General features: G+C 54.5%; 1 protein-coding gene across 3 annotated transcripts in view; it reads right to left on the bottom strand.

Moving 5' to 3' along the window:
* Positions 1-25,983, bottom strand: part of GRM7 (glutamate metabotropic receptor 7) — a 217,072-nt gene that overhangs the window by 67,971 nt on the left and 123,118 nt on the right. For all 3 annotated transcript variants that reach the window (XM_068202387.1, XM_068202385.1, XM_068202386.1), the window contains exons 5-6: positions 8,184-8,324; positions 1,899-2,099 (exon numbers count right to left, since the gene is read on the bottom strand). In XM_068202387.1, coding sequence (XP_068058488.1) covers positions 1,899-2,099; positions 8,184-8,324 — 342 coding nt within the window. The remainder of the gene's footprint in view (positions 1-1,898; positions 2,100-8,183; positions 8,325-25,983) is intronic.

Genomic DNA, 25,983 nt, shown 5'->3' with positions numbered 1-25,983 from the left:
AGCCTCAGCTCAGGCTCCTTTCGTGAAATAATGAAATTAATAAAAAGTGATGTATGAAAACCTCATCGCAGAGAGGAAACAGGCGTTTCAGAAATAACCCTTGATCTTCCAATCATTAAAACATGTCATTATTTCACTGGTTTCACTGATCGCTTAGGATTTATTTTCTTTCTGTTATGATTTCCCAGATTTTGCTGAGCCCAGTAAGCAGTTCAGAACCTCTGCCAGTCTCCAGGCTGCAGCTTCTTGCTCATGCAGAGCTGTGACAATTTAATTCAGTTCCCAACAAAGGACCTGCCTTCTCCCACACAGACATGGGGCACTTGACACCTGCAGGAAGCCCTCAAACCCAGACACAATCTGACTGAATTTGCAGGGTTTCGATCTCTTAATCACTGCAAGATGAGGGATGAATTATGGAGAGGAGGACAGGAGTTACACAGGTGTCACCAGCTGGGGTGTTTGTTGCTCAGGGCACGTTCCTGGCAGTTTGGGCACCCGAGGGGCTCCCATGAACAGCATCTTCAGCTTTTCACTGGCAAAACACAGCTGCACTTCAAAACTCCCAGAATTTCACTGTGTGAGCACTTGAGGTTTAAAGTCTTCCATATTCGGGGCCTTTTGTCCTCCAGGACATGATCACAAAATGCACACTGAGCTCCTCACTCAGATCCAGCCTCTCTCCAGCACAGTCTCGCTCCAGCCCTGGCTGCATTGATGGCAGCACCTCTGCAAGGAGGGCAAGGCCCCAGAGCAGGGCCAGCAGGGTGGTCCCAGCCCAGGGCAAGATGGTCCCAGCTCAGGGCAGGGTGATCCCAGCTCAGGGCAGGGTGGTCCCAGCTCAGGGCAGGGTGGTCCCAGCTCAGGGCAGGGTGGTCCCAGCTGCACGGGGCTGAGGAGAGCTGTTCCCCAGCAGGAGGATGCCTGGCTCTGGGGCTGGGGACACTGAGAGCAGCAGGAGGACAGGCCATGCTGTTCCTGTCACACACAGCTCCACTGCTCCACCTTGGCAGGCAGGAGAAATCCTGGAGCAGGGGGGAGCAGGGATCTGTTCACAGAGCAACCCCTGCCCAGCCCCAACTCCATGGTGCGGGTCAGTAGGGGATGAGGGGTGTCAGTAGGTGACAAGGGGGTGTCAGTAGGTGGCAGGGGGGTCACTAGGTGACTGAGGGGTGTCAGTAGGTGACCGAGGGATGTCAGTAGGTGACAAGGGGGTGTCAGTAGGTGGCAGGGGGGTCAGCAGGGGACAGGGCTGTCAGTAGGTGACAGGGGGGTCAGGAGGTGACTGAGGGGTGTCAGTAGATGACCGAGGGGTGTCAGTAGGTGACCGAGGGATGTCAGTAGGTGACAGGGGGGTCAGTAGGTGACAGGGGGGTCAGGAGGTGACTGAGGGGTGTCAGTAGGTGACCGAGGGATGTCAGTAGGTGACAAGGGGGTCAGTAGGTGACAGGGGGGTCAGGAGGTGACAGGGGGGTCAGTAGATGACCGAGGGGTGTCAGTAGGTGACAGGGGGGTCAGTAGGTGACAGGGGGGTCAGTAGGTGACTGAGGGGTGTCAGTAGGTGACTGAGGGGTGTCAGTAGGTGACAGGGGGGTCAGGAGGTGACTGAGGGGTGTCAGTAGGTGACTGAGGGGTGTCACTAGGTGACTGAGGGGTGTCAGTAGATGACCGAGGGATGTCAGTAGGTGACGGGGAGTCAGGAGGTGACTGAGGGGTGTCACTAGGTGACTGAGGGGTGTCAGTAGATGACCGAGGGATGTCAGTAGGTGACAGGGGGGTCAGGAGGTGACTGAGGGGTGTCAGTAGGTGACTGAGGGGTGTCAGTAGGTGACCGAGGGATGTCAGTAGGTGACAGGGGGGTCAGGAGGTGGCAGCAGGTGACCGGGGCCGTGTCTCACCGTTGAAGTTGACGCTGCGGATGTACTTGAGCAGCCTCTTGCCCCCCGCGTGCTCCATCTCGGGGCACAGCCCGGCGCTGTCGGCACACAGGTCGCGGTTCATGTGGTGCAGGGCGTGGGCCATGGCGTACACGGCATCGATCACGAATTGCACCTTCCCCTCCTGCTCGTAGGGCGAGTCCTTCCCGATGCGCTCCTGCCCTGCGGGGACACAGGGGACACTCAGGGACAGCGGGGACAGCGCTCCCCTGGCACCGAACACCAGCGGAGCCTCGCAGAGCTCGCCAAGGAACCGCGCCTTTGGTCAGGACCATAAAACGTTCTGAGCTGCAGCGTTATTAATGAAACCATAACCAAACCTCTGTCCTTGCTACCGGAATCACCCACTCTTCTCACGAGTTACTCTCCAAAATCCAGAGAAACAAATCCTGCCCTGCTCGCCGACGCGAAGCCCGAGCCCGCAGGGAGCTCCTCAGAGCCAGCTCCAGGCTCGGAACGCTCTCAGGGCCCGGCTCTGGAGTAGGAGAGCATTTACAGCAAGGCACAGCTGGAATTTAAAGCCTGCTGTTTTGTTCTGCTGCAAATCCCGGGCTCTAATTGAAAGTCAAAGCCAGATCAAGGGAAGGAAGAGTCACTTCAGAGAAGGCACCGAAAGGGCTGCGGAGGACTGAGGAACGTGCCGGCAATTAACGGGCAATTAGCGAGCAATTAACGGCACCTCGGGATGCTCCTGTCACTGTCACCCCTGCTCCCCAGCCTGCTGGGCCTCAGAGGTCCTGCCGAATCCCATGAGTGCCTCTAATATGCCGCAGCAGGAGAGAACGTTCGGAATCTCCAAGCTGATCCATGCTCCATGTGGGAGCCGCTCCTGTACGGGAAGCACGGCCCCGGAGAGCTGCATCCCTGAGAGCTGCACCCCTGGACAGCTGCACCCCTGGAGAGCTGCACCCCGGAGAGCTGCAACCCCGAGAGCTGCACTCCTGGAGAGCTGCACTCCTGGAGAGCTGCATCCCTGAGAGCTGCAACCCCTGGAGAGCTGCACCCCGGAGAGCTGCAACCCCGAGAGCTGCACTCCTGGAGAGCTGCAACCCCGAGAGCTGCAACCCCGAGAGCTGCAATCCCGGAGAGCTGCACCCCCGGAGAGCTGCAACCCCGAGAGCTGCACCCCGGAGAGCTGCACCCCCGGAGAGCTGCAACCCCGAGAGCTGCAACCCTGGAGAGCTGCACCCCGGAGAGCTGCACCCCGGAGAGCTGCACCCCCGGAGAGCTGCAACCCCGAGAGCTGCAACCCTGGAGAGCTGCACCCCGGAGAGCTGAGTTGCACCCCGGAGAGCTGAGCTGCACCCCGGAGAGCTGAGCTGCACCCCGGAGAGCTGCAATCCCGGAGAGCTGCAATCCCGGAGAGCTGCAACCCCGAGAGCTGCACCCCTGGAGAGCTGCACCCGGAGAGCTGCAACCCCGAGAGCTGCACTCCTGGAGAGCTGCACCCCGGAGAGCTGCAGTCCTGGAGAGCTGCACCCCTGGAGAGCTGCAGTCCCGGAGAGCTGCACCCCCAGAGAGCTGCACCCCGGAGAGCTGCAGTCCTGGAGAGCTGCACCCCTGGAGAGCTGCAGTCCCGGAGAGCTGCACCCCTGGAGAGCTGCACCCCGGAGAGCTGCAACCCCGAGAGCTGCACTCCTGGAGAGCTGCACCCCGGAGAGCTGCAGTCCTGGAGAGCTGCACCCCGGAGAGCTGCAACCCCGAGAGCTGCAGTCCTGGAGAGCTGCACCCCGGAGAGCTGCAGTCCTGGAGAGCTGCACCCCGGAGAGCTGCACCCCGGAGAGCTGCACTCCTGGAGAGCTGCACCCCGGAGAGCTGCAGTCCTGGAGAGCTGCACCCCCAGAGAGCTGCACCCCCAGAGAGCTGCACCACCCCCGGGCACGGAAGGAGCACCTGGGGAACGGAGGGGCTCTGCAGGTGGAAAAGCAGGGCACGGGAACTCATCCACCGGCAGGCAGCAGGGCTCAAGAGCAGGGATGGAAGAGGTGAGCGTAAACACTGGAAGTTTCAGGCTCGAGCCTTAGTCCGTCCCCGGCCCTCGGGCTGCAGACAGAGTTGTGGCATGGTGGCCTTTGTGCTCTTCTGGTCACCTGAACAGGTCAGGGGGCTCTGCAATTAGGCAGCAAACCAAGCAGGATTTTCAGAGCCTGGAACAAGGCACTGCAGGCTGAGAATCAGGAATCTGATTTATTCCTTTCCCCTGAAACTGTCCATTGACTCCTTGGCAGTGTCCAAGGCCAAGCTGGACACTGGGGCTGGAGCAGCCTGGGACAGTGGGAGGTGTCCCTGCCATGGCAGGGGTGGCTCTGGATGGGCTTTAAGGTCCCTTCCAACCCAGCCCAGCCCAACCCATTCCATGCTTCCATGATGGTTGAAGCACCCTCTACCAAAAAAAACCCCAGTTTTAAATCTCAGCTCCTCTGGAAGCCCTGAAATCCTGCAAACAGCTGAGCAGAAAAAGTGAGTTTCCAGCTGGTGAAGTTGCAGGCAGGGTCCTTTTCATTATTCACTCTCTCTCATTGATTACAGAACTTATCAGGATTTCAAGCCCTGACAAGGAAAATGCTTTTAAGTGGTTTCAGCTCTGTAACCAAATGAGCAATGCAGCAGGAATGGATGCCAGGGGAGGGGATTGGGATTGAAATGCTGCACACAAACAACACTGATAAGCCACAGCAAGTTCCAGAAGCACGGCTGGGCACGCGCACAGCAGGAGGAAAACCTGCAGCAGTGAAGAGATCTGGGAGAGGAACACAAGCAAAACATACCTGGAAAAACCCAAGAGCAATGTAACAGTGTCCAAACACGAAAATAGTAAAGGTTTTTAAATCTCAGTAGAATTTCCAAGAACAAGGATGCTTCCCTGTGCTGGAACAGCCACTTAGCTGGGTATTAAACATCAAGAACTGTGCACAGTAAATCCAGATGTGGAGACAAATGGAACTGCTCACCCCAAACATGTCTGAATTTACACAGCTGGCAGTGTGCTCTCCTTCACCAAAACACAGGCTGAGCTACCTCCTAAAGAGATTCTACTGCAATTAGAAATTGAACCCAAATCTGAAGCAGCAAAGAACCTGCAGAGCAAATGTTATGATTATGAAATGTTATGAAATGTTATGGACCAAATATTCTGCAGACTTCAAAAAAACCAGCAAATAACCAAATTAATAGGCCTGTCTGAACAGTGTTCCCTCCAGTTCATGTCACCCTCCTGCTGTTGCACTGAGCAGCAAATCAGACCCAAAGTCCATTTCCAGGCAGGAATAAACCACAAGTGCTGGGCACAATTTTAATTCCAACTTCAACATCATTGTGGGGAACATTTCCCCCTCCGAGGCTGAGCTGAAGAAGTCAGGCAGAACGTTTTACCACAGGCTCCAGGAACAGCTCCCGTATAATGGGAGTATAGAAATTCAATTACTAATTACTCTGCAAGAGAAGGAAGCTCCCAAAAGGCACCAAGTTCCACCAGATGAAAGCAGCAGGAGCAGTACTGTGGGTGCCTCTGGGGAAGGGGCAGGAGAGAACCCCCAGCAGAGACCTGTCAGGACATCCTGGGAGTCCCACGGAGGGCAGGCTGCAGAACCAACCTAAAAAATGGGTGCAGCAAGAAACCACGAGCCCTTCTGTGCTGTCAGACCAAAACCATGGAGAGTACAAACAAAGCCCATCCACACCATTTCTGCTCCTCTTTGAGAATTGCACCACTTCTGTTCATGTTTGAGAACTGCATCATTTCTGCTCCTCTTTGAGAACTGCACCACTTCTGTCTGTCTTTGAGAACTGCACCACTTCTGTTCCTCTTTGAGAACTGCACCATTTCTGCTCCTCTTTGAGAACTGCACCATTTCTGTTCCTCTTTGAGAACTGCACCATTTCTGCTCCTCTTTGAGAACTGCACCATTTCTGTTCCTCTTTGAGAACTGCACCATTTCTGCTCCTCTTTGAGAACTGCACCATTTCTGTTCCTCTTTGAGAACTGCACCATTTCTGCTCCTCCTCTTTGAACTGCACCATTTCTGCTCCTCTTTGAGAACTGCACCACTTCTGCTCCTCTTTGAGAACTGCACCATTTCTGTTCCTCTTTGAGAACTGCACCACTTCTGTCTGTCTTTGAGAACTGCACCACTTCTGTTCATGTTTGAGAACTGCACCATTTCTGCTCCTCTGAGAAGAAGGTGCTTTTTTGCTGTTTTTTTTTTTTTTTTTACGTGGAGATCTGCAGGAGCCACACAACACCATGATTTGCTTCAGCAGTGAAGCATCTGGCACCTGGGACACTTGAACTCAACATGATTTCAGGAGAACACACTTCTGTCCCACGGGTTTGCAATGAGTACCTTGGGATGTCAGGAGAAGGATGAAACACAAAAGCAGTTTGTTGACACGAGCATTTTTTGATTCCAAAGGATCTATTTGAAGGTGATGACAAACAGTTTAACCCCCCCCCTTCCTACTCGAGGCTCAAGTGCTCATCATCCTGATTCCTGAGAGACGCGGCAGCCGGGGCCGGCTCCAGGCACATCCTCGCAGGAGAACAATGCTGCAACAAAGGCAGGGAGAAAAGCTCCAAACGTGTGCTGAGAACAGAGAGGAAGAATGGCACTTGTTCCACCTCCCTCAGACGCCGGCAGTGAGATGCATGTTTGAGAACTGCCGGGCTCCCTCCCTCATCCCCGCGCAGGCGGCGTTAATGTGTCCCCGTGCGGAGCGGAGCGAGCAGATGTGCCCGGCTCCCACTGCCTCTCCTTTAGCTGGTCCCTCTGCACTCACTGTTATCACCACACCACAGAGGGGATGTCTTAGGAGGGATAAATAGTATCTCTAGGACAATTTTTATGGCATATAATTCACACAGACAGACATCAAAATCCCCTCCGTTGGTGCTCACGCGAGATGAGTTCTGAGACTGCTTCAGTTCCTGAAGAATTAAACACATTTCCAAAGGGTCTCACACAATAGTGCTGCTGAGAGCCTGGTGATAGTCATCATTAACAAGAGATTTAATTTAAAGATTGTGGAATGCTCACGGTATCAAACAGGCAGCTCTTATTTGCACAAGATGGAATTTGGCAGCTGGGGAAGTGCTGGCAGAAAAATATCCACTCTTCATCCACCCCCAGCACAATCACACAGCCCTGCCTGGGGACAGGGACAGCCACTGCCCTGGCCCACGGACCCAGCCTCTGCAAATACCCTCCCTGATGCTCACTGACAGCACAGACCCTGCACACACTGCCCTGAGGGGTCTGAAGGCTTCTCCACATAAGCTCTTTACGTGAAAGCAGCTGAGAACCTGGGCTCGAGAGCCACCAACAATATGCCAGGGTAAATATTGTAATTTGGAGGAGCAGAGGATGACAAGGAGGCCTCTGTACAGTGAAATCCCTGCACTGTCACCTGACAAAGCCCTCCAGGACCAGTAACAGCTCTGCAGTGACAGAATCCCCTGGCCCAGCCTCAGCCACCAGCTCTCATTAGAGACAAAAGCCTTTATCTCAGCACCACCAGCAATCCCCATGGGATTTCTTGGGGAAGGCAGATGAGCTTTTAAATGTCTCCTGCTCACCACACAAAGATAACGCTCCAACCCAACTCCCTCCACACTCCTCTGGGCCAGGACCTGTGTCCAGGAGTGCTGAGCTGCTCCCTCCATGCTCCTCTGGGCCAGTTTCATCAGTTTTCAGTCAAAGTGAAACAAATCCTCCCATGAACTGATTTCCCCTGATCACAACTCAAGGCAATCATCCAACACGACACATTTCAGCTGCTGCTGGGAAACCTGAAGGGGCTGGGGGAAGGCTGGGGTGGCCATCAGGTGACAGCACTAGCTGTGGCTTCTGTGTCACAGAGGCACATTCTGCCCAGCACTTCTCCAGGGTGTTCTAGTCATGGAATCATGGAATCCCAGAATGGCTTGGGTTGGGAGAGACCTTGTAGATCACCCAGTGCCATCCCCTGCCATGGCAGGGACACCTCCCACTGTCCCAGGTGCTCCCAGCCCCAGTGTCCAGCCTGGCCTTGGGCACTGCCAGGGATCCAGGGGCAGCCACAGCTGCCCTGGGCACCTGTGCCAGGGCCTGCCCACCCTGCCAGGGAACAATTCCTTCCTAAATTGTTCCATCCTCCATCTAAAACAAACCAACACTCCAGCCAACCTTCACTGAAATAAAAGCATTCCTGGCCCCACATTGCCCAGCAGAGGAGGGGAAGGAGGAGGGGAAGGAGGAGTTAATTAATTACCTGTGCATTTCCGGTCCGTGTCCTCCTTCTTGGAGCCAGTGATGGTCAGCTTGCAGTTGAAGTTCTCCTCCCAGTACTCTGCAAACCACACGTTCCTCCTGTTGTTCTCCAGGGTGCGAGAGGTGAAGTAAGTGTCAAAGCCTGCAGGAGGAGAGGGCACGGTGAGTCCTGGCTGTTCTGCACTGGGGAGCTGCAGCCTGGCACAGACACTGCCCTCGTGCCTCCCTCGGTACCCAGCACACGGCTCTGTCCACGTGAGGGCACCATGGCAAGAGAGGAAATCCACGTTTCCTCACCAGCTGCATCCTGCAGGAAAATGACTCTAACTACCAGGTGTAAAACTGGGCAAGACAAATGTAAAACAGACCAATATTTCAAAAAATTATAAGGAAAATGCACGGATTAGGGATGTAGCAATAAGGAGTGGAAATAAATGATATGGTGCAGCTGATACTGGGCTGAGCTTGACACTAATTTTGTTCTTGGCCTGCCCAGACTTCCAGAGGAGGCATCTCCATCTCAGCAGGCTGTTAGCAGCACCTCTGTGCACACAAATCCCCACTGGAGCCAGCAGCCAGCACCACCCTCCCACAACGTTCGTATCCTACTGCTGTCTGCACTCTGGGTGTGCCCTGGCAAACCAGGTTAGCAGGGGCACAGAGCAGTCAGTGCGTGTCAGAGTGCTCACACACACAGCCTGTCGTCCTTTCTCATGCCTCTTCTCTGGCAGCAGCTGCACCCCCTCCTCTGCTCAGAGGGAGCAGTGGCACAGCCGAGAGCTCCTGGCACAGAGCAGGGCAGCTTTGTCACCTGTGTTTGCCACCTGTCCTCCAGAGGTGCCACGGACAGGCGATGCTGTTCCACCCTGCAGCCCTGCCACAGGCTCCTGGCACCCCAAACCCTGCTGGCTCCCCGGGCTCTCCAGAGCCAGCTGTAGCCTCCCAGAGCTCGCTGTCCCTCTGGAGCTTTGTGCCTGTTCTCCCAGGGAGCTGTGGCAGTCCCACCAGGAGCAGATCTCACCTGTGCTGGAGCTGCAGCGGGCAGCAGCAGAGCTCTGTTGCTGCCCTGATTTTTAAAAGTGTTAAGTTTTCTTTTATAGTTCTTTTGAAAGTTTTCTATGCCTTCTGATGTTTACATACTTATACTGTATTTCTACACACTGTCCATGTAAATAATGATTGTTTTGCATTCTTCTTTGTGGGGGGAGAGAATTGATGGACTGTTGGTTTGACCAGTGTGCTTGGAGGGTGGTAATTCCATCCTCCAATCCACTGGCACTTTTGGAATTCTGTATATTGTGGGGTCAGAAATAAAATTAGCTCTGTTTCTCTTTTGAATTTACCAAGCTTCTGTGTGCTCATTTCGAGTCCAACAGCGACACACTGCCTGCACCCAGAGCCTCTGCTCCTCAGGGGACCCTCCCACCTGCAACCCAGCTCCAGCCCAGGCACAACAAGAGCTTTGTCTTTTACTAAGGAAGTTGTGGAGGCATTCAAATACCCAAATCCATCCTGGGTGAAGCAGACCAGGGGTGGGGAGGACTTGAGAATGCTGGCTGTGCCCAGAGGAGCTCCAGGTGAATGATCTGCCATCCCACAGGTGCAAACCCCCTGGGGATGGGCAGCTCAGGGGATGCTTTCCCAGCCCTGGGCACTCCAGCAGAGGAGGGTGCAAGGATGGGAGCAGTGAGCTCTCACAGCCCAAGGCAGCCCTGGCAGTGCAGTATCACACGGGTCTGCAGTCAGGAAGGGCTGCAGATACACGTTCCATGGAAAGGGGAACCTTCCTGGCACTGCAGCCAAGGATTTCCTGCTGCAATAGGTGGGGGAAGTGACACAGGCTGGCACAGAACAGCCTGGAGCAGAGTCCAAGGAAAACCATCTGGCACGGTGGAATTAGCACGACAGTCCTTCCACCAGGGATAAAAATAGCACAAACCCAGCTGTTTTCAAACTGCAAAGGAGACTGGGAATGGGGTCAGTCCCTGTTCTCCCTGCCCTGTGTACCAGTGACCCAGCTCTAACCTGTGCTTTCCCAGGGCTGAGCCTGCTGCTCTCCACACATGCCCAGCTCCGAAGGCACAACCCACGTCATCTCCAAACACCAGCCAGAAACCTCAGCACTGAGGCTTTCCAGAAACAGGCTGAAAGCTAATGAAAAATTTACCTGCAGCCTCGCCAGCAAAGGATGCAGTTTATTACAACCAAAAGTAGGTCCCTCCTACAGGACAGGCAGCAGGAGGGTGCCAAGCCCAGAGCACAGCCCCAGCCTGAAGCACTGCAAGCAACCCATGGGAAAATGCAGGAAAACCACCAGAGTGGGCTGGGAGCAACCCTCAGTGCTGGGCTGCAGATTTACTGAGTGCTTGGGTGCACTCTGTGAGCTCCACTCGACTCCCCAGCCCTTCACGTGGGGACTGCAGCCTGAAATGAAACCTTCCCGGAAGGAAATGGACCCAAGTGCAGGAAAACAGAGACCCTGGGGTGGCAGAGACCCCCGTCTCTCCCTGCTCTGTTTGTCCTGAGGCAGGTGCTTCACCTGGGCCTGCCACAGATTGAGTAAATAATTGGTTAAAACTCCTGGGACACCTGTTGCAGATAACTAATACCAAATTAGTGATTTAGGAACGTTTCTGTGCACTCTCTGGAAGGGCCAGCACTATTTCTCTACCCAAACGGTTCTGTGATTCCATGATTACCATTTATAGGATTAAATTTCCCAAGGAAAATATTCTCATGGATGGGTCAGAAGAATATCCAGAAAGCAGCCAGGTTTTATGGACACACAACTGAAACTTTTTCCTGTAAACCTGTGTATTTTGGTTTTCCTCCTAATTAAAAGAGCATTTCAAAGGGGATATCCAGTCCTAAAATCTACAATATCCATATGGCTGGGAAAGAGGACCAATAAACCCTCCCCACGTGCCAAACTCACTGACCTCTGGAGAAAGTGCTCTGTAACTTAATAACATAAAATCAATGAGTCCTGATAAAACTGTAATAGAATTCCCTATGAATTACTCGGAACCTTTACAGATTTAATAACAAATAATAACATTCCCATTGACTGCTTTAATGATCCCTCTGCATTCACAGGCAGGAATATGGATCCCTATTAGGAAGAGAACATTTTTTACCATTCTTTTCTGTTGACTGGGCCAAGTGGGTGAGTGACCGTGGGACAGGTTCAGGGCTGGACAGAGCCCTGGTCACTCCCAGGGGTCAGCCCTGTGCAGCCACCCCTCCTGCAGTGCAGATCCTGGGAATGCTGCTCCCACACGGCCAAGGTCCTGCAGAACCCCTGCCAGAGGCAGCCCCTGGACACTGCCCTCCCTCCCAGGCTGGCAACAGGAATCCTGGCATGCTTTGGGCTGGAAGGACCCTAAAGCCCACCCCTGCCATGGCAGAGACACCTCCCCCTGTCCCAGGTGCTCCCAGCCCTGGCCAGCCTGGCCTGGGACACTGCCAGGGATTATTTTAGCAGCCAGGACTGTTCCTACACTTCCCACAGTGCTGTCCTGCAGGCCCATCTGAGCCACTGGAAATCTCAACTGCCTCTCGAATTTTAGACCCTTTTTTGGAAGGAGCCTGACCCATGAACACTCAGGTGAACAAGGCAAACGTTCTGACCACACACCTGAGCCTGTGCTTCACCTTTCTGACCCCAGGACATGCAGACAGCTCACACGCACAGAGCTGAGCTTGAGAGTGTTGGGCTCAGAGGCTCTGGGGACCAGATGACCCAACAAAAAATGCTGGATGCTTACATGCAAAAGCAGGAATAATCACTTCTCACCCCGGTTCGTGACCAAGCACTGCACTGGTGTGACAAGATTTAGTGATTCCCCAATGTTCTCCATATTTCATACTTTAGCAAATTACTTTTTCAGCAAATACCTCTAAGAGATATAAATAGTCCTTTTATGAGATTTTCCAAATTACAATGAATCTCTTATTACTTCAAATCACTGTGATTTGATTAAATCATTATTTTTACACATAGAAAGATGATACTACCTAAAGGGTTCATTTATTTTCCACCACGGGATAAACACGTACATGAACTACATTGTGATGAGACAGGGGAAAAAAAAGGGGGAGCGTGGAGGGGGGAGTGGGGGAAAGGGACAGGATCCCAAACCCTGTGGAGGAGCTGGGCAAGTCCAGGTGAGGGACAGGTACAGCAGCACCAGGAATGCTCAGAAGACCCTCTTGAGTGCCAGCCAGGAAATAAACCCTGCTGACCCAATCCAAACCCCCAGGTGATGGGTTTCTAACACGACCCTGGCCCCTGTGCCTCCCTGTGATGCCATGTCCTGGCTGGGCAGGGCTCAGCCCCCTGCCAGGGCTGGGAATTGGTCATGCTCGGGAGGCTGAGCCAGTCTGGGGCTCTGCCACGGGCAGTGGCACCTTGGGGACTGAGGGAGCTGGATTTGTCACGAGGAGGGTCAGGAGCACACCAGGGACAGGGACAGCCTGGCAGCAGGGCTGTGTCACCAGGAGGGTCAGGAGCACACCAGGGACAGCCTGGCAGCAGGGGTTTGTCACCAGGAGGGTCAGGAGCACACCAGGGACAGGGACAGCCTGGCAGCAGGGGTTTGTCACCAGGAGGGTCAGGAGCACACCAGGGTCAGGGACAGCCTGGCAGCAGGGGTTTGTCACCAGGAGGGTCAGGAGCACACCAGGGACAGGGACAGCCTGGCAGCAGGGGTTTGTCACCAGGAGGGTCAGGAGCACACCAGGGACAGGGACAGCCTGGCAGCAGGGGTTTGTCACCAGGAGGGTCAGGAGCACACCAGGGTCAGGGACAGCCTGGCAGCAGGGGTTTGTCACCAGGAGGGTCAGGAGCACACCAGGGACAGGGACAGCCTGGCAGCAGGGGTTTGTCACCAGGAGGGTCAGGAGCACACCAGGGACAGAGGCAGGGACAGCCTGGCAGAAGGGCTGTGTCACCAGCAGCCAGGAGCACACCAGGGGCAGGGAGGGGCTGCAGGAGACAGGCAGGGGCAGCCAGGAAAAGCAGATTTTCACCCTGTGAAGTTGAGGTGAAGTCAGGGGATCAGTGCTGGGCTGGCACCTGTGGCACCAGCAGCAGCCAAGGGAAGCTCCCAGCACCCCCAGAAGGAGCAGCAGGGGTGGCCTGTGAGTCCCAGGTGCCACCAGCACCAACACAGCAGGAGTTTAGAGGGACTTGTGTCACCTCTGGATGGCCATTGCAGCAGCACACGCTGCAGACCATCCCCTTCGCGTGTCACAAGGGACTTCAGGGGCTCAGGGCTTATTTAATAAGGAAAATCATTAAGCCTAATTAAACCACAGAATTATTGACCCACTGCATTTGCCATGTGCCTCAAGTACTCTCATTGTCAGCCCAGGTGGGAGCAAATCCAACATATTGACCCAATTTCACTGGAGCAGGGATTTGATCAGTTTATGATATTTTTATTCTTCTATTTAGTCCCAAGGATGTCCACACTACTGACAGCCAGTTATTTACCCACACAGTAAATCACCACCTCCTATAATTATTGATGTCAAATGAGTTGAAAGCAGCTACTCAAACACTTTTCCAATTTTCCTAGCATTTAACCCAAAGCAGTTTCATTTACTGGCATTAAATCGGGATAAAAGCATTAGCTGGGGAATGACAGCATCAATTTTAGGACAGCAAATCTCTCTGCAGATTTTATGCTACTGCCCAACCTCACACTGTGGGGTGGTATTAAGACAGTCTACAGATTTTTTTTTTGACCTTTTTGCTCCGTAAAAAGGCCATAAAATAAATGATTTCATTAACTTCCATCATGCCATGAAAGTGCTTTGCAGCTGTTTTCTTTTTCAATAATTGCAGATTATAGCTGTGCAGAAGGGAGTTTCAGGTGGTGTCACATTTGACTTTTTCTATCCATGACATAAGTCACGTGCAGAGGAAATTCCACTGAGGGCAGATCTGGGAGTTTGGGCTGCTCTGCTGGGAAATAGATAGATATTGGCTGAGTGTTATCCTCGTTACCACGGTATGAAACCCACAGCTGCAGTGAGATCCTGAGCCAGGTGCTGCGTGAGGCAGCCCTGGCAGGGAAAGGTGCACACACGAGTGTTATTATTCATTATTCTACATTTCACAGCCCTCAGGCACCTCTCCCTCCCTGGGAGCTCCCGTGTGTACAACACCAGCAGCACAAGCCCTGAATTTGTCTCTGTGTCCATTTCCAGTGGCCCAGCTCAGCTGGGTTCCCCTGCTCAGGGGTTCCCCTGCTGCAGCAGGGCTGAGCAGAGCCTGGGCTCAGCCCCAGCCCAGGTTCTGCTCCTGCCCTGGGCTCTGGGCAGCCTCCCTTGGTCAGGAACCACAGAGGACAGCTCCAAACAGAGAGCTCTGAGAGCTCCAGGCCCCAAAACCCACCCAGTTCTGCATTTTCAGCCCAGGGGGACTTCCCAGGCTGGCACAGGTATGAGGGCACCCGGGCCGGCTGCACAGCTCAGCTGAACACTCCACCTCTCCCTCCAAGGGCTCCTGCTGCAGGAATGAGCAGCAGTTCCTGGGAACTGCGAGAGCAGAGTGCCAGCCAAGGGACAATCACTGCCCAGCCCAGGGCAGGGGCTGCTGCTGCAGCCAGGGGCACCCCAGCCACACCTGGCAGCTTTAGCAGCACCTCCTGGGGCAGAATCCTGCCAGGAATTCTTCCCTTCCTGCTGCCCACTTACTGGAGATGGGCAATTTCTTTTGCCAGGATCTTTATCCATGAAAAAATCCTTTTCCTCACACCTGAAGATGAGCTGAAAGCTGTTTAGCAAATAACAGAGCAGCTGGGGCTGCCCCTGGATCCCTGGCAGTGCCCAAGGCCAGGCTGGACAGGGCTGGGAGCAGCCTGGGACAGTGGGAGGTGTCCCTGCCCTGGCAGGGGTGGCACTGATGGGATTTAAGGTCACTCCCAACCTCCAACGGGATGTTTCTTCCCACCAGTTTCCCAAGCTCCAGCTTCCCAGTCTTTTACCAGAAGCTGCTCCACAGATGGCCTGTTCCATTTGAATAATGCAGAGCAACAAAGCCCGAGATGCAGGAGGTCAGAATGCAGAACATGAGGGAGCTTTCCTCCCTGCCCAGCAGCCACTGACAAAACGCTCCAGCCTCTCCTTCCAAGCAGTTCAACTCCAGTCACTCACTGCCTCATTTAAATCAGGGTGAAAATACAGAAATCCCTCTCTGCTGGGATGCAGAGACTGCAGCAGCTCCTGGAGGCACTCAACAGGTTAAAATTGTAATACAGAATGATAATAAAACAAAAATGCAAGGGGCTGCTGTGCCCAGCCTGGCTGCACTGAGCCCTTCAAAGTTAAAATCATAATAAAGAGTTATAATAAAATGAAAATGCAAGGGGCTGCTGTGCCCAGCCTGGCTGCACTGAGCCCTTCCCACGCTGAACTGATTTCCTGCCTGTCCCTGTGCCTGTCCTTGTCCCTGTGCCTCGCTGCAGTGTTTCCATGTCAACAGCAGCAGTGCAGTGTCCCCCGCTCTGTGCAGCCTGGTCTGTGGGTGCCAGCTGCCCCCCAGGCACAGGCAGAGCCCCAGGCACAGCCAGCTCCTGGCTGGCACGGGGACACGGCTGGGGACACAGCAGCTCTGTCCAGGGCTGGGCACAGCTGGCACAGGGGCTGGCTCAGGCCCTGCAGACACTGCCAGCCTCCCTGCACATTCCCCTGCAGACAGACATGCCCAAGGAAGCGGGAAGGGACCCTGAAGCCCACCCAGTGCCACCCCTGCCATGGCAGGGACACCTCCCACTGTCCCAGGTGCTTCCAGCCCCAGTGTCCAGCCTGGCCTTGGGCACTGCCAGGGATCCAGGGGCAGCCCCAGCTGCTCTGGGCATCCTGTGCCAGGGCTGCCCACCCTGTCAGGGAATTTCTCCCCAAAATCCCATCTAAACCTCCCCTCCTCCCTCACTTGTCCAGCCACCCCCTGCTCCTGTGAAAAAATCCCTCCTCAGCCTTCTCACAGCCCCTTCAGGTAAAGGAAGGGGCTCCAAGATCTCCCCAGAGCCTTCTCTTCTCTCTGAGCAGCCTCAACTCACTCAAAATAAAGCCAACCCCCTCATCACACCCTTCCCTCTCTTCCTCAGGTGCTTTGACAGAACAGAAGCTCCTAGCTGCTTGACAGCCCATCTCCTGGCTCCAAGGCAGCCTGAGCAGGGCTGGAGTGAGCAGCGAGGGCAGCAGAGGGAGGGGATGGCTGCTCCATGCCTCTCCCCTCTCTCTGCCCAGCCCAGCTGCCCTCACGCACAGGGACCATCAAACACCAGCCACGGCAGCTGCTCACACACGGCCAGGGAAACCAGGGGGGTTTCTGGGGCTGGCACGCCTGGAGCCTCCCCAGGCTGCCCCCAAGGCCAGGGGACACCCCCAGCACCCCAAGGGCTCCTGGCAACTCCTGCACCCCTGCTGGGGAAAGCAAACCCCATTGCCAAGTTACTGCAGGATTTCAGGAGCAGAGCACCCTCCAGGCACCCATCCCTCATCCTGCAGCACCTCTATTGCTGCTGCAGGGCTGTCCCAGCCCCAGCAGCCCCTCTGGGGTCCTGGCCAGCCTTGGGGAGCCCCAGGCCAGCTCCTGGCTCCCCTCGCCAGGGCCGCTGGAGCCCACCCCGAGGGGCAGCACGTGCCTTTCCAGGAGGATCAAACTCCAGCAGCTGCTGAGGGGATGCTGAGCCAGGGCTGCCCTGGCAGAGCCACCCAGGCCTGGCCCTGCCACAGGTGCTGGGGCTGCCTGAATGGAAGGCAACTTTTAAATGGCTCTCAAGTTGCAAGATAATTTGTATTCCCCTCTCTTCATACCAACACATTAACCAAATACATTATTTCCATAATGAGGAGATGAACATCTGTGTGGCTTCCCAAAATTTCAAGTGGCAATACTCGAGACAAGTATTCCCTCTTTGGGACTGACACATCAGCATTTCAAATAACTGCCACAACTAAAAATATCATTTAAATCCCAAGGAGGTCAAAGACAGTTCAGGTGTGTTTTACATTTCAGGCTTTTTAGGTGAAGCAAACCAATTTGATTCCACGAAATCAAGTCGCTGCAGTGTTGTACTGGATCGTTTGTACTTGGGCCTGGGAAAAGAGGTGCCCAGTGCAGGAGTGGGAAAGACAAACACCCGAAGCAGGGCTGTGTCACTGAAACACCCAAAGCAGGGCTGTGATACTAAACACCCGAAGCAGGGCTGTGATACTAAACACCCGAAGCAGGGCTGTGTCACTGAAACACCCGAAGCAGGGCTGTGTCACTAAACACCCGAAGCAGGGCTGTGTCACTGAAACACCCGAAGCAGGGCTGTGTCACTGGAAACACCCGAAGCAGGGCTGTGTCACTGAAACACCCGAAGCAGGGCTGTGTCACTGAAACACCCGAAGCAGGGCTGTGTCACTAAACACCCGAAGCAGGGCTGTGTCACTGAAACACCCGAAGCAGGGCTGTGTCACTGGAACACCCGAAGCAGGGCTGTGTCACTAAACACCCGAAGCAGGGCTGTGTCACTAAACACCCGAAGCAGGGCTGTGTCACTGAAAACACCCGAAGCAGGGCTGTGTCACTGAAACACCCGAAGCAGGGCTGTGTCACTAAACACCCGAAGCAGGGCTGTGTCACTGAAACACCCGAAGCAGGGCTGTGTCACTGAAACACCCGAAGCAGGGCTCTGTCACTGAAAACACCCAAGCAGGGCTGTGTCACTAAACACCCGAAGCAGGGCTGTGTCACTGAAACACCCGAAGCAGGGCCGTGTCACTAAACACCCGAAGCAGGGCTGTGTCACTGAAACACCCGAAGCAGGGCTGTGTCACTGAAACACCCGAAGCAGGGCTGTGTCACTGAAACACCCGAAGCAGGGCTGTGTCACTGAAACAGCCGAAGCAGGGCTGTGTCACTGAAAACACCCGAAGCAGGGCTGTGTCACTGAAACACCCGAAGCAGGGCTGTGTCACTAAACACCCGAAGCAGGGCCGTGTCACTGAAAACACCCGAAGCAGGGCTGTGTCACTGAAACAGCCGAAGCAGGGCCGTGTCACTAAACACCCGAAGCAGGGCTGTCACTGGAACACCCGAAGCAGGGCTGTGTCACTGAAACACCCAAGCAGGGCCGTGTCACTAAACACCCGAAGCAGGGCTGTGTCACTGGAAACACCCGAAGCAGGGCTGTGTCACTGAAACAGCCGAAGCAGGGCTGTGTCACTAAACACCCGAAGCAGGGCTGTGTCACTAAACACCCGAAGCAGGGCTCTGTCACTGAAAACACCCGAAGCAGGGCTGTGTCACTAAACACCCGAAGCAGGGCTGTGTCACTAAACACCCGAAGCAGGGCTCTGTCACTGAAAACACCCGAAGCAGGGCTGTGTCACTAAACACCCGAAGCAGGGCTGTGTCACTGAAACACCCGAAGCAGGGCTGTGTCACTAAACACCCGAAGCAGGGCTGTGTCACTAAACACCCGAAGCAGGGCTGTGTCACTAAACACCCGAAGCAGGGCTGTGTCACTGAAACACCCGAAGCAGGGCTGTGTCACTGAAAACACCCGAAGCAGGGCTGTGTCACTGAAACACCCGAAGCAGGGCTGTGTCACTGGAAACACCCGAAGCAGGGCTGTGTCACTGAAACAGCCGAAGCAGGGCTGTGTCACTAAACACCCGAAGCAGGGCTCTGTCACTGAAAACACCCAAGCAGGGCTGTGTCACTAAACACCCGAAGCAGGGCTGTGTCACTAAACACCCGAAGCAGGGCTGTGTCACTGGAAACACCCGAAGCAGGGCTGTGTCACTGAAACAGCCGAAGCAGGGCTGTGTCACTAAACACCCGAAGCAGGGCTGTGTCACTGAAACACCCGAAGCAGGGCTGTGTCACTGAAAACACCCGAAGCAGGGCTGTGTCACTAAACACCCGAAGCAGGGCTGTGTCACTGAAACACCGGAAGCAGGGCTGTGTCACTGAAACACCCGAAGCAGGGCTGTGTCACTGAAACAGCCGAAGCAGGGCTGTGTCACTGAAAACACCCGAAGCAGGGCTCTGTCACTGAAAACACCCAAGCAGGGCTGTGTCACTAAACACCCGAAGCAGGGCTGTGTCACTAAACACCCGAAGCAGGGTTGTGTCACTAAACACCCGAAGCAGGGCTGTGTCACTGAAAACACCCGAAGCAGGGCTGTGTCACTGAAACACCCGAAGCAGGGCTGTGTCACTGAAACACCCGAAGCAGGGCTGTGTCACTAAACACCCGAAGCAGGGCTGTGTCACTGAAACACCCGAAGCAGGGCTGTGTCACTGAAAACACCCGAAGCAGGGCTGTGTCACTAAACACCCGAAGCAGGGCTGTGTCACTGAAACACCGGAAGCAGGGCTGTGTCACTGAAACACCCGAAGCAGGGCTGTGTCACTGAAACAGCCGAAGCAGGGCTGTGTCACTGAAAACACCCGAAGCAGGGCTCTGTCACTGAAAACACCCAAGCAGGGCTGTGTCACTAAACACCCGAAGCAGGGCTGTGTCACTAAACACCCGAAGCAGGGTTGTGTCACTAAACACCCGAAGCAGGGCTGTGTCACTGAAAACACCCGAAGCAGGGCCGTGTCACTGAAACACCCGAAGCAGGGCTGTGTCACTGAAACAGCCGAAGCAGGGCTGTGTCACTGAAAACACCCGAAGCAGGGCTGTGTCACTAAACACCCGAAGCAGGGCTGTGTCACCCGAAGCAGGGCTGTGTCACTAAACACCCGAAGCAGGGCCGTGTCACTGAAACACCCGAAGCAGGGCTGTGTCACTGAAACACCCGAAGCAGGGCTGTGTCACTGAAACAGCCGAAGCAGGGCTGTGTCACTAAACACCCGAAGCAGGGCCGTGTCACTAAACACCCGAAGCAGGGCTGTGTCACTAAACACCCGAAGCAGGGCTGTGTCACTAAACACCCGAAGCAGGGCTGTGTCACTAAACACCCGAAGCAGGGTTGTGTCACCCGAAGCAGGGTTGTGTCACTGAAAGCTGCTGTGAGAGCCCAGAGCTCTGGGTCAGGTCCCCCATGGCAGCAGAGCAGCCCCAGCTCTGGTGGCTTCACCTCCTCCTGCCTTTGGTGCACTAAACCTGCCCAAAGCCCCCGAAAAACCAACTCATCCCATTAGAGCTGGAATATTCTTTGGAAATTGATGCTCTGGGAAGCAGCAGTTAAAGAGAGAAGCAGAAAACGGAAGGTGAAAATGAGGGTGAGAAGGATTTCTGCTTTGCACCGGGACTCGGTGTCGCAGGGCCCTTCCCTCAGGATACTCCGTGACTGGGCAAGAGCTGAGGGCTCCTGGGCACAGGTGGCCACTGTGGGCACCCAGGGCAAAGGAACTGGAGAGGGAAGGAGCAGTGAAAGCCTGGGCTCCCTCCAGGGCAGCTCAGGGAGGTGGCACTGTGGGGACCAGCGAGTGTCACCCCTGCTCAGGCACAGCGAGCCGGGGCTGTACCTGTGCCATGCAGGTGCTCCTGAGCACTGTGGAGCACAACACGGGCTCGCTTGGCCTCATCATTATTCACAGGCAATTACACCATCCTTCTTTCAGCAGCAATAATCAGTTTGAGGCCCCTGGCTCGCTTCCTTCCCGCCAGTTCTAACACAATTAATTACCTTTGGAAGGTGGCTCACAGCAGGAGCAGCCGCTGCTGAGCCCCACGGAGCTGGGAGTGCCCTCTCAGAGGGGTTTCTTGGCCTTTTTTCCTGCTGCACTTTTCTGTATTGCACTGGTGGAGCCCTCAGCTTGCCTGGCCCTTCTCTGCCAAGTCCCTGGTGTGGTCAATGACCCCAGCAGCTGTGTGCTGGCAGGAGGAGAGGCGCTGCTGCAGAAGCTGTGAGCGTGAGGTTCCACCAGGGCTGTGCTAGCACCAACAAGGGGACTCCCCCAGATGGACAGTGCCATGTCGTGGGAATAAAGCTCTCCTGTGGCAGGCACATTTCTCTCTCTCTCAGGATTTTTTCATAGAGGAGCACAGAGAGAAGAAAGAGAAAAAAGAAAGCAATTTCTATTTCTGCTCCTTGTTTTTCCCATGTGGAATGTGTTTGGAGAATTGTTCACCTGGGGTGATTGCTTGGTTGGGTTCTGGTGAGGATTGTTTGAGCTGATGGCCAATCCAATCCACCTGTGGCTGGGCTCTCAGAGAGGGGTACGAGTTGTGAGGAGTTGGATATGGTAGGTAGAACAAGTAGGTTTGTAGTGTTAGTATCTCCTTTAAACAGTATATTAATTTATTATAGCATAGTTATAACAAAGAAATCATTCAGCCTCTGAGCTGGAGTCACACATCAGCATTTCTCCCCACCGGGCTCACCTGCATTTACAATACTCTCCCTTCAGCTGCACAGAGCAGGGTCCTCCCCGGGCAGCTCAGCTCTCAGCTGGCAGACACAAGGGCTGTGTTTTGCAGCCCAGCAGGGCCCAGCCCATGGATCTGCTGGCTGCTCCCCGTTGCCAGGAGCCAGCACAGGGCAGCAGGGAGCAGCTCCTCCTAACCCCTCTCCATCCCTCTGCTGTCAGGCAGGAATCACCTCCCGAACAGACCTGCAAAGCAGCAGGAGTGAAGTGGGCACTTCTGCCTTCGTTGTATCATCTTTAAGGAAATTATGGGTATTATTCTGAGCATTATTTCCTAAACTGCTCCTTTCCAAAGCCTGTAATCAGTGGGGCATTAACAATACAGACTGGAAGACAAAAAGGCAGGGAAACAAACAAGCCAAGCCTTTGAAAGCCCTGTTCACCTCCCAAAATGAGCCCATTTCTCTGTGTGCCTGAGCCTGCTCTCCCAGGGGTGCCAGGAACACCCTCCTGGTGTGCCAGGGGTGCGACAGAGGGGCTGGAGCCTGCAGGGACCTTTGCTGGGATGCTCTGGGTGCCCATGGGGACAGCCAGGGTGGGGACCAGCTGCTCAGGCAGGACACAGCCACCACAAACACGTGCCACTGGTGCAGTGAAGGCACTTATGGGGGGTGATGCAGACTTTCATTTGCTGCTTGCAAACTCTGCACCCATCAGAGCCTCCTGCAGGAGGGTCCCCTGGAGCTGCCACACACAAGCAGCTTTTTTAAAATTCAATCCTTCCTTTCTGGCTGGAAATACCCTGCCCAAACACATCCAGCTGACAGCTCCCATGTCACATCACCCAGAGGAAAGCTGGTCTGGAGGAGCTGCAGTTCAGGGTATCCCCAAAGCACTGACCCATCTGCAGGGTGCTCCTGGGGGGATGATCCCATGTGGACATGTCTGCAAGCGCTCATCGCTCTCTCAGCACTCCCACACCAGCTGCAGGGTCCTGGAATCACACTGGAATCCAAGGGAAGGTGCCAGCAAAGCCCGGGGAGCAGTGCCCACCCCAGACCTAGGACACAAACCCCACACCCCAGCAGCAGCTGGGCCCCAGAGAGCTCCTGGTTCTGGCAGTGCCAGCTCTGCTGAGGGCTGGCTGAGCAGCTCCTTTCATTTCAAGGGGCCCCAGAGGAAGCTCCTAAATCTCTGTTTTACAGCAGTTCTTTATGGTCCAATTAGAGCTTCCCACCTCATTTCTGTGCTGGGAAGCAGCAGCAGCAGCATTTGGTTCAAGCCCCATTTGGGACAGGATTTCTTGTTAATGCCCTGCTGGTTATGGGCTGTGTCCTGCACTGAGCAGTGGCAGATAATTCTCTCCAGTCCTCCAAAACCATCACCCCTTCCAAGTGTCTCCCAAAGCCCCGGGGAACTGAGGAGCTCAGCCCCACGGAGCAGCCAGGGGTCATGCAGCAGGATCCAGAGTGTCCTGAGCAGGAGGGAAGGTGTCCTGGTGAGAGCCCTCCTGCAGAGCTGCCTGCTCAGCCCTGCAAGGCTCAGTCCCACAGGGAATGTGCAATTCCCCGGCCCTGCCTGCCCCAGCCTCCAGCATTTCCACGGGTCCCTCTGGGGACACGGGGCACCAGCACAGCACACATTCCAGCAGAGGTTACCTGCACCCTGTCCAAGTCCAGCACATCCCTCTGGCTGCCCTGGCTGCCTCCAGACCCTGGCAAGGGCTCGGAGACCTTGGCACCAAGTCAAAAACACCTGTGGCTTCCATTTTAGCCCATGGGAAAAGCTGCCAACTCTGTATGAGGAATTACAAGCCACAAGGGTTTGAGTGGTGTGATAACTGGATTAACAAAGGGTGGAAAAGTAGAATTTTGGGGTTTTTAGAATGGGGTTCAGGGGTACAAGATGGAGGAATTTGAGCATGTCCTGACCTTCTCCTCCTTCTCCTTGCCCTCCATGTCTTGCTGTGATGGTGACACTTTTCTGTTGGTTTAAGGTACAGACACACTGTCCAACAGAAATGACAGACATTGGCACGTTATTGTAAACATGGCACACGGAGTTTTGGGTATAAAATGTGAACACTGCCCTGAGGGCAGACAGAATGCCATGGCCGACCTGCTGGACAGAGCTCAGCAGGGCAGAGAGAGAATATTCTAGATAAGGGAAAATAAACAACCTTGAGAAGCTGACCCTGCGCATCCAGACTCCTTCTTTGGCTGCACGGGCTGGGAAACGAGGACTTTTACACTCTTGGGGTCACCTCAACACCCAGAGACATAGAGACCCTGAGAGCACCCCAGCACTGCCCTGTCCCCCTGCCCCAGCCAGCCTGGAGGGGACAAGGAGCCCAGAGCTGGAGCCCCTCAGCAGAGTGGGAGGGAAAACAGCTCAGGGGGATGAGAGGAGAACTCAGGCACGTGCTGGGGGAGTCAGCAGATCTGGGGTGATGGTCCAAGCTACACCTCTTGTGCCTCTTCTCAAGGGATTGGGGTCCCCTCTGGCTTGTGGTGTTCCTGGGCTCTGCTCCAGCCAGGCTGCAGCCCCACAGAACAAACCCCTGGAGCCACATCTTTCCATCCCAGTTCCTCTCCAAAGCACATGGCTCACGCCCCAGGGACACAGAAAAAGCTGGAGAACAACAGAGAAGTAGAAAAGAGCCTGCACCAGGCTGTAAACAAACAGATAAAAATCCAAAGGGAAGTATTTTACAAGTATTATTATGCAGTAAACACTGGCCTCAACAAACAAGGGCAGGAAGAGCCTTCTGGAGGGAGACAGGAGAGCAAACCCCAGAGCTCTGCAGGGCTCAGCCTAACACTGACTGCAGCAGCTGGGAGCTGCCCACTCCACAAACCCTGCACAGCAAAAGGGAGAGGAACCAGAGGGAGGAAGAGGTGAGCAGATCCCTCACAGCTGAGGTTAAGAGGAAAACAACTTCTGGGACTCAGGATGAGGCTAGGGAATCTCCTCTGGTGTCAGGAGGGCCCAGCACAGAGCACCAAGGAGCAGGGTACAGCATCCTGCTGCACAGCTGCTCTCTGAACAAACAAACAAACAGCAAAATAAATACATACAATCTCCCTTTTCCCTCTGAAAGCCTCTCCAAGCCTTTCAAGTTCCCTGTACCTGGCTGGGCTGGCACTGGAGCGTGTTCCCAACTTGCCAAGGAGTGTTTCCTCTTTCATGTGCACTTCTCTGACTCACTGTCTACTGCAATTATGCAAATAAAATGCAACTTTATCCTTTCAGCATAATTACATCAAACACAATCAGGCTATATTAAGACTGACTTAAGAGGAATGAATTCTGTTCATCTAATGATTTCCTAAATCCCCCCCATGGGACTGTGGCAAAGAAAATTCTGTCCCAAGAGTGACATCAAGTACCAAGACAAGTATCTGTGGATCTGGGGCCTGATCCTACAAAAAGCCAAACACTTCAGGCCCCCTCTGGAGTCATAGGCTGCTGGGATATCCCCACTATCAGAAAAGCAGGAACATCAGCTGGTGCCTGTGTGCACAGGTGTAAAACCACAGCACACCTGCACTTCACACCTGTATTTTGACCTGAAGCCATGGCTGCGGGGGAAGAATGATTTGAAAAATGCTTTTTTTTTTTTTTTTTTTTTTTCTGTACAATGAGTGTTTCAGCTTAGGATCTGTGTGAGCAGCAGCCCTGCAGACAAACCCTGCTAATCCATGAGTGCCATGCACCCCTGGGCTCGCAGGCACACCCGCTGCCTGTGCAGCTGAAGGCACCCTGGCTGATCAGCCAAACATTATTCACTTTACATGGCAGAGGCAGTGTCAATATTCAGGTCAAGGCACGTGAGCTGCAGTGCTCTCTCTGCTTGAGCAAGGTTTCTCAGGAACCTTCTTCCAACATATCCCAAATGCTGCTTGAGACAGCGATGAAAGGGAAAAAAAGACAATATGCTTTTGGGGAGTAAAACAAGGGCAACCCCTTAATTAATGACTCCAGCACAGAGTTCTCACTAAATGCAGTGGGAATTGAGCTGTGGCCCTGCCCTGGAGCCCCGGGATGCTGCATGGGAAGGAGCTGGGCTGGGCCCTGCTCAGGGCACCGAGCTCCAGCCTGCTCCTGCAGCTTGGCTCCTTCTGTTTGCAGGGAAAACCAAGGTGCTTTATTTCTTCTATTTTATGCCCTCATCTAAAGCAGTGCGTTGCTGAATTTTAGATGTTCATTTCTGGATGATGAACGAGTGACATTAAAATGTCCAATTCCTTTCTCTGGGTCTCGTGGCCAAATGAAATTCAGAGGACAGAAAGGAAAGCAGAACCACCTTCAGCAGCCTGGGCACGGGGAAGGCAGCAATCCAGGGGGATCAGGGCCTCCCTGGGCATGGAAGCACCAAAGCCTGGGGGTTCCTGACACATCCACTGGCTGCTCTCCTGGGGAATGGGACAGACATGGGGTCAGCCTGAAAGGGGAACGCGGGAGCTGAACT

Source organism: Anomalospiza imberbis, chromosome 11 (assembly GCF_031753505.1).
Source record: "Anomalospiza imberbis isolate Cuckoo-Finch-1a 21T00152 chromosome 11, ASM3175350v1, whole genome shotgun sequence".
NCBI lineage: Eukaryota > Metazoa > Chordata > Aves > Passeriformes > Viduidae > Anomalospiza > Anomalospiza imberbis.
Note: the sequence above shows the minus strand (reverse complement) of the source record. Positions and strands in the feature narration are given on the sequence as shown.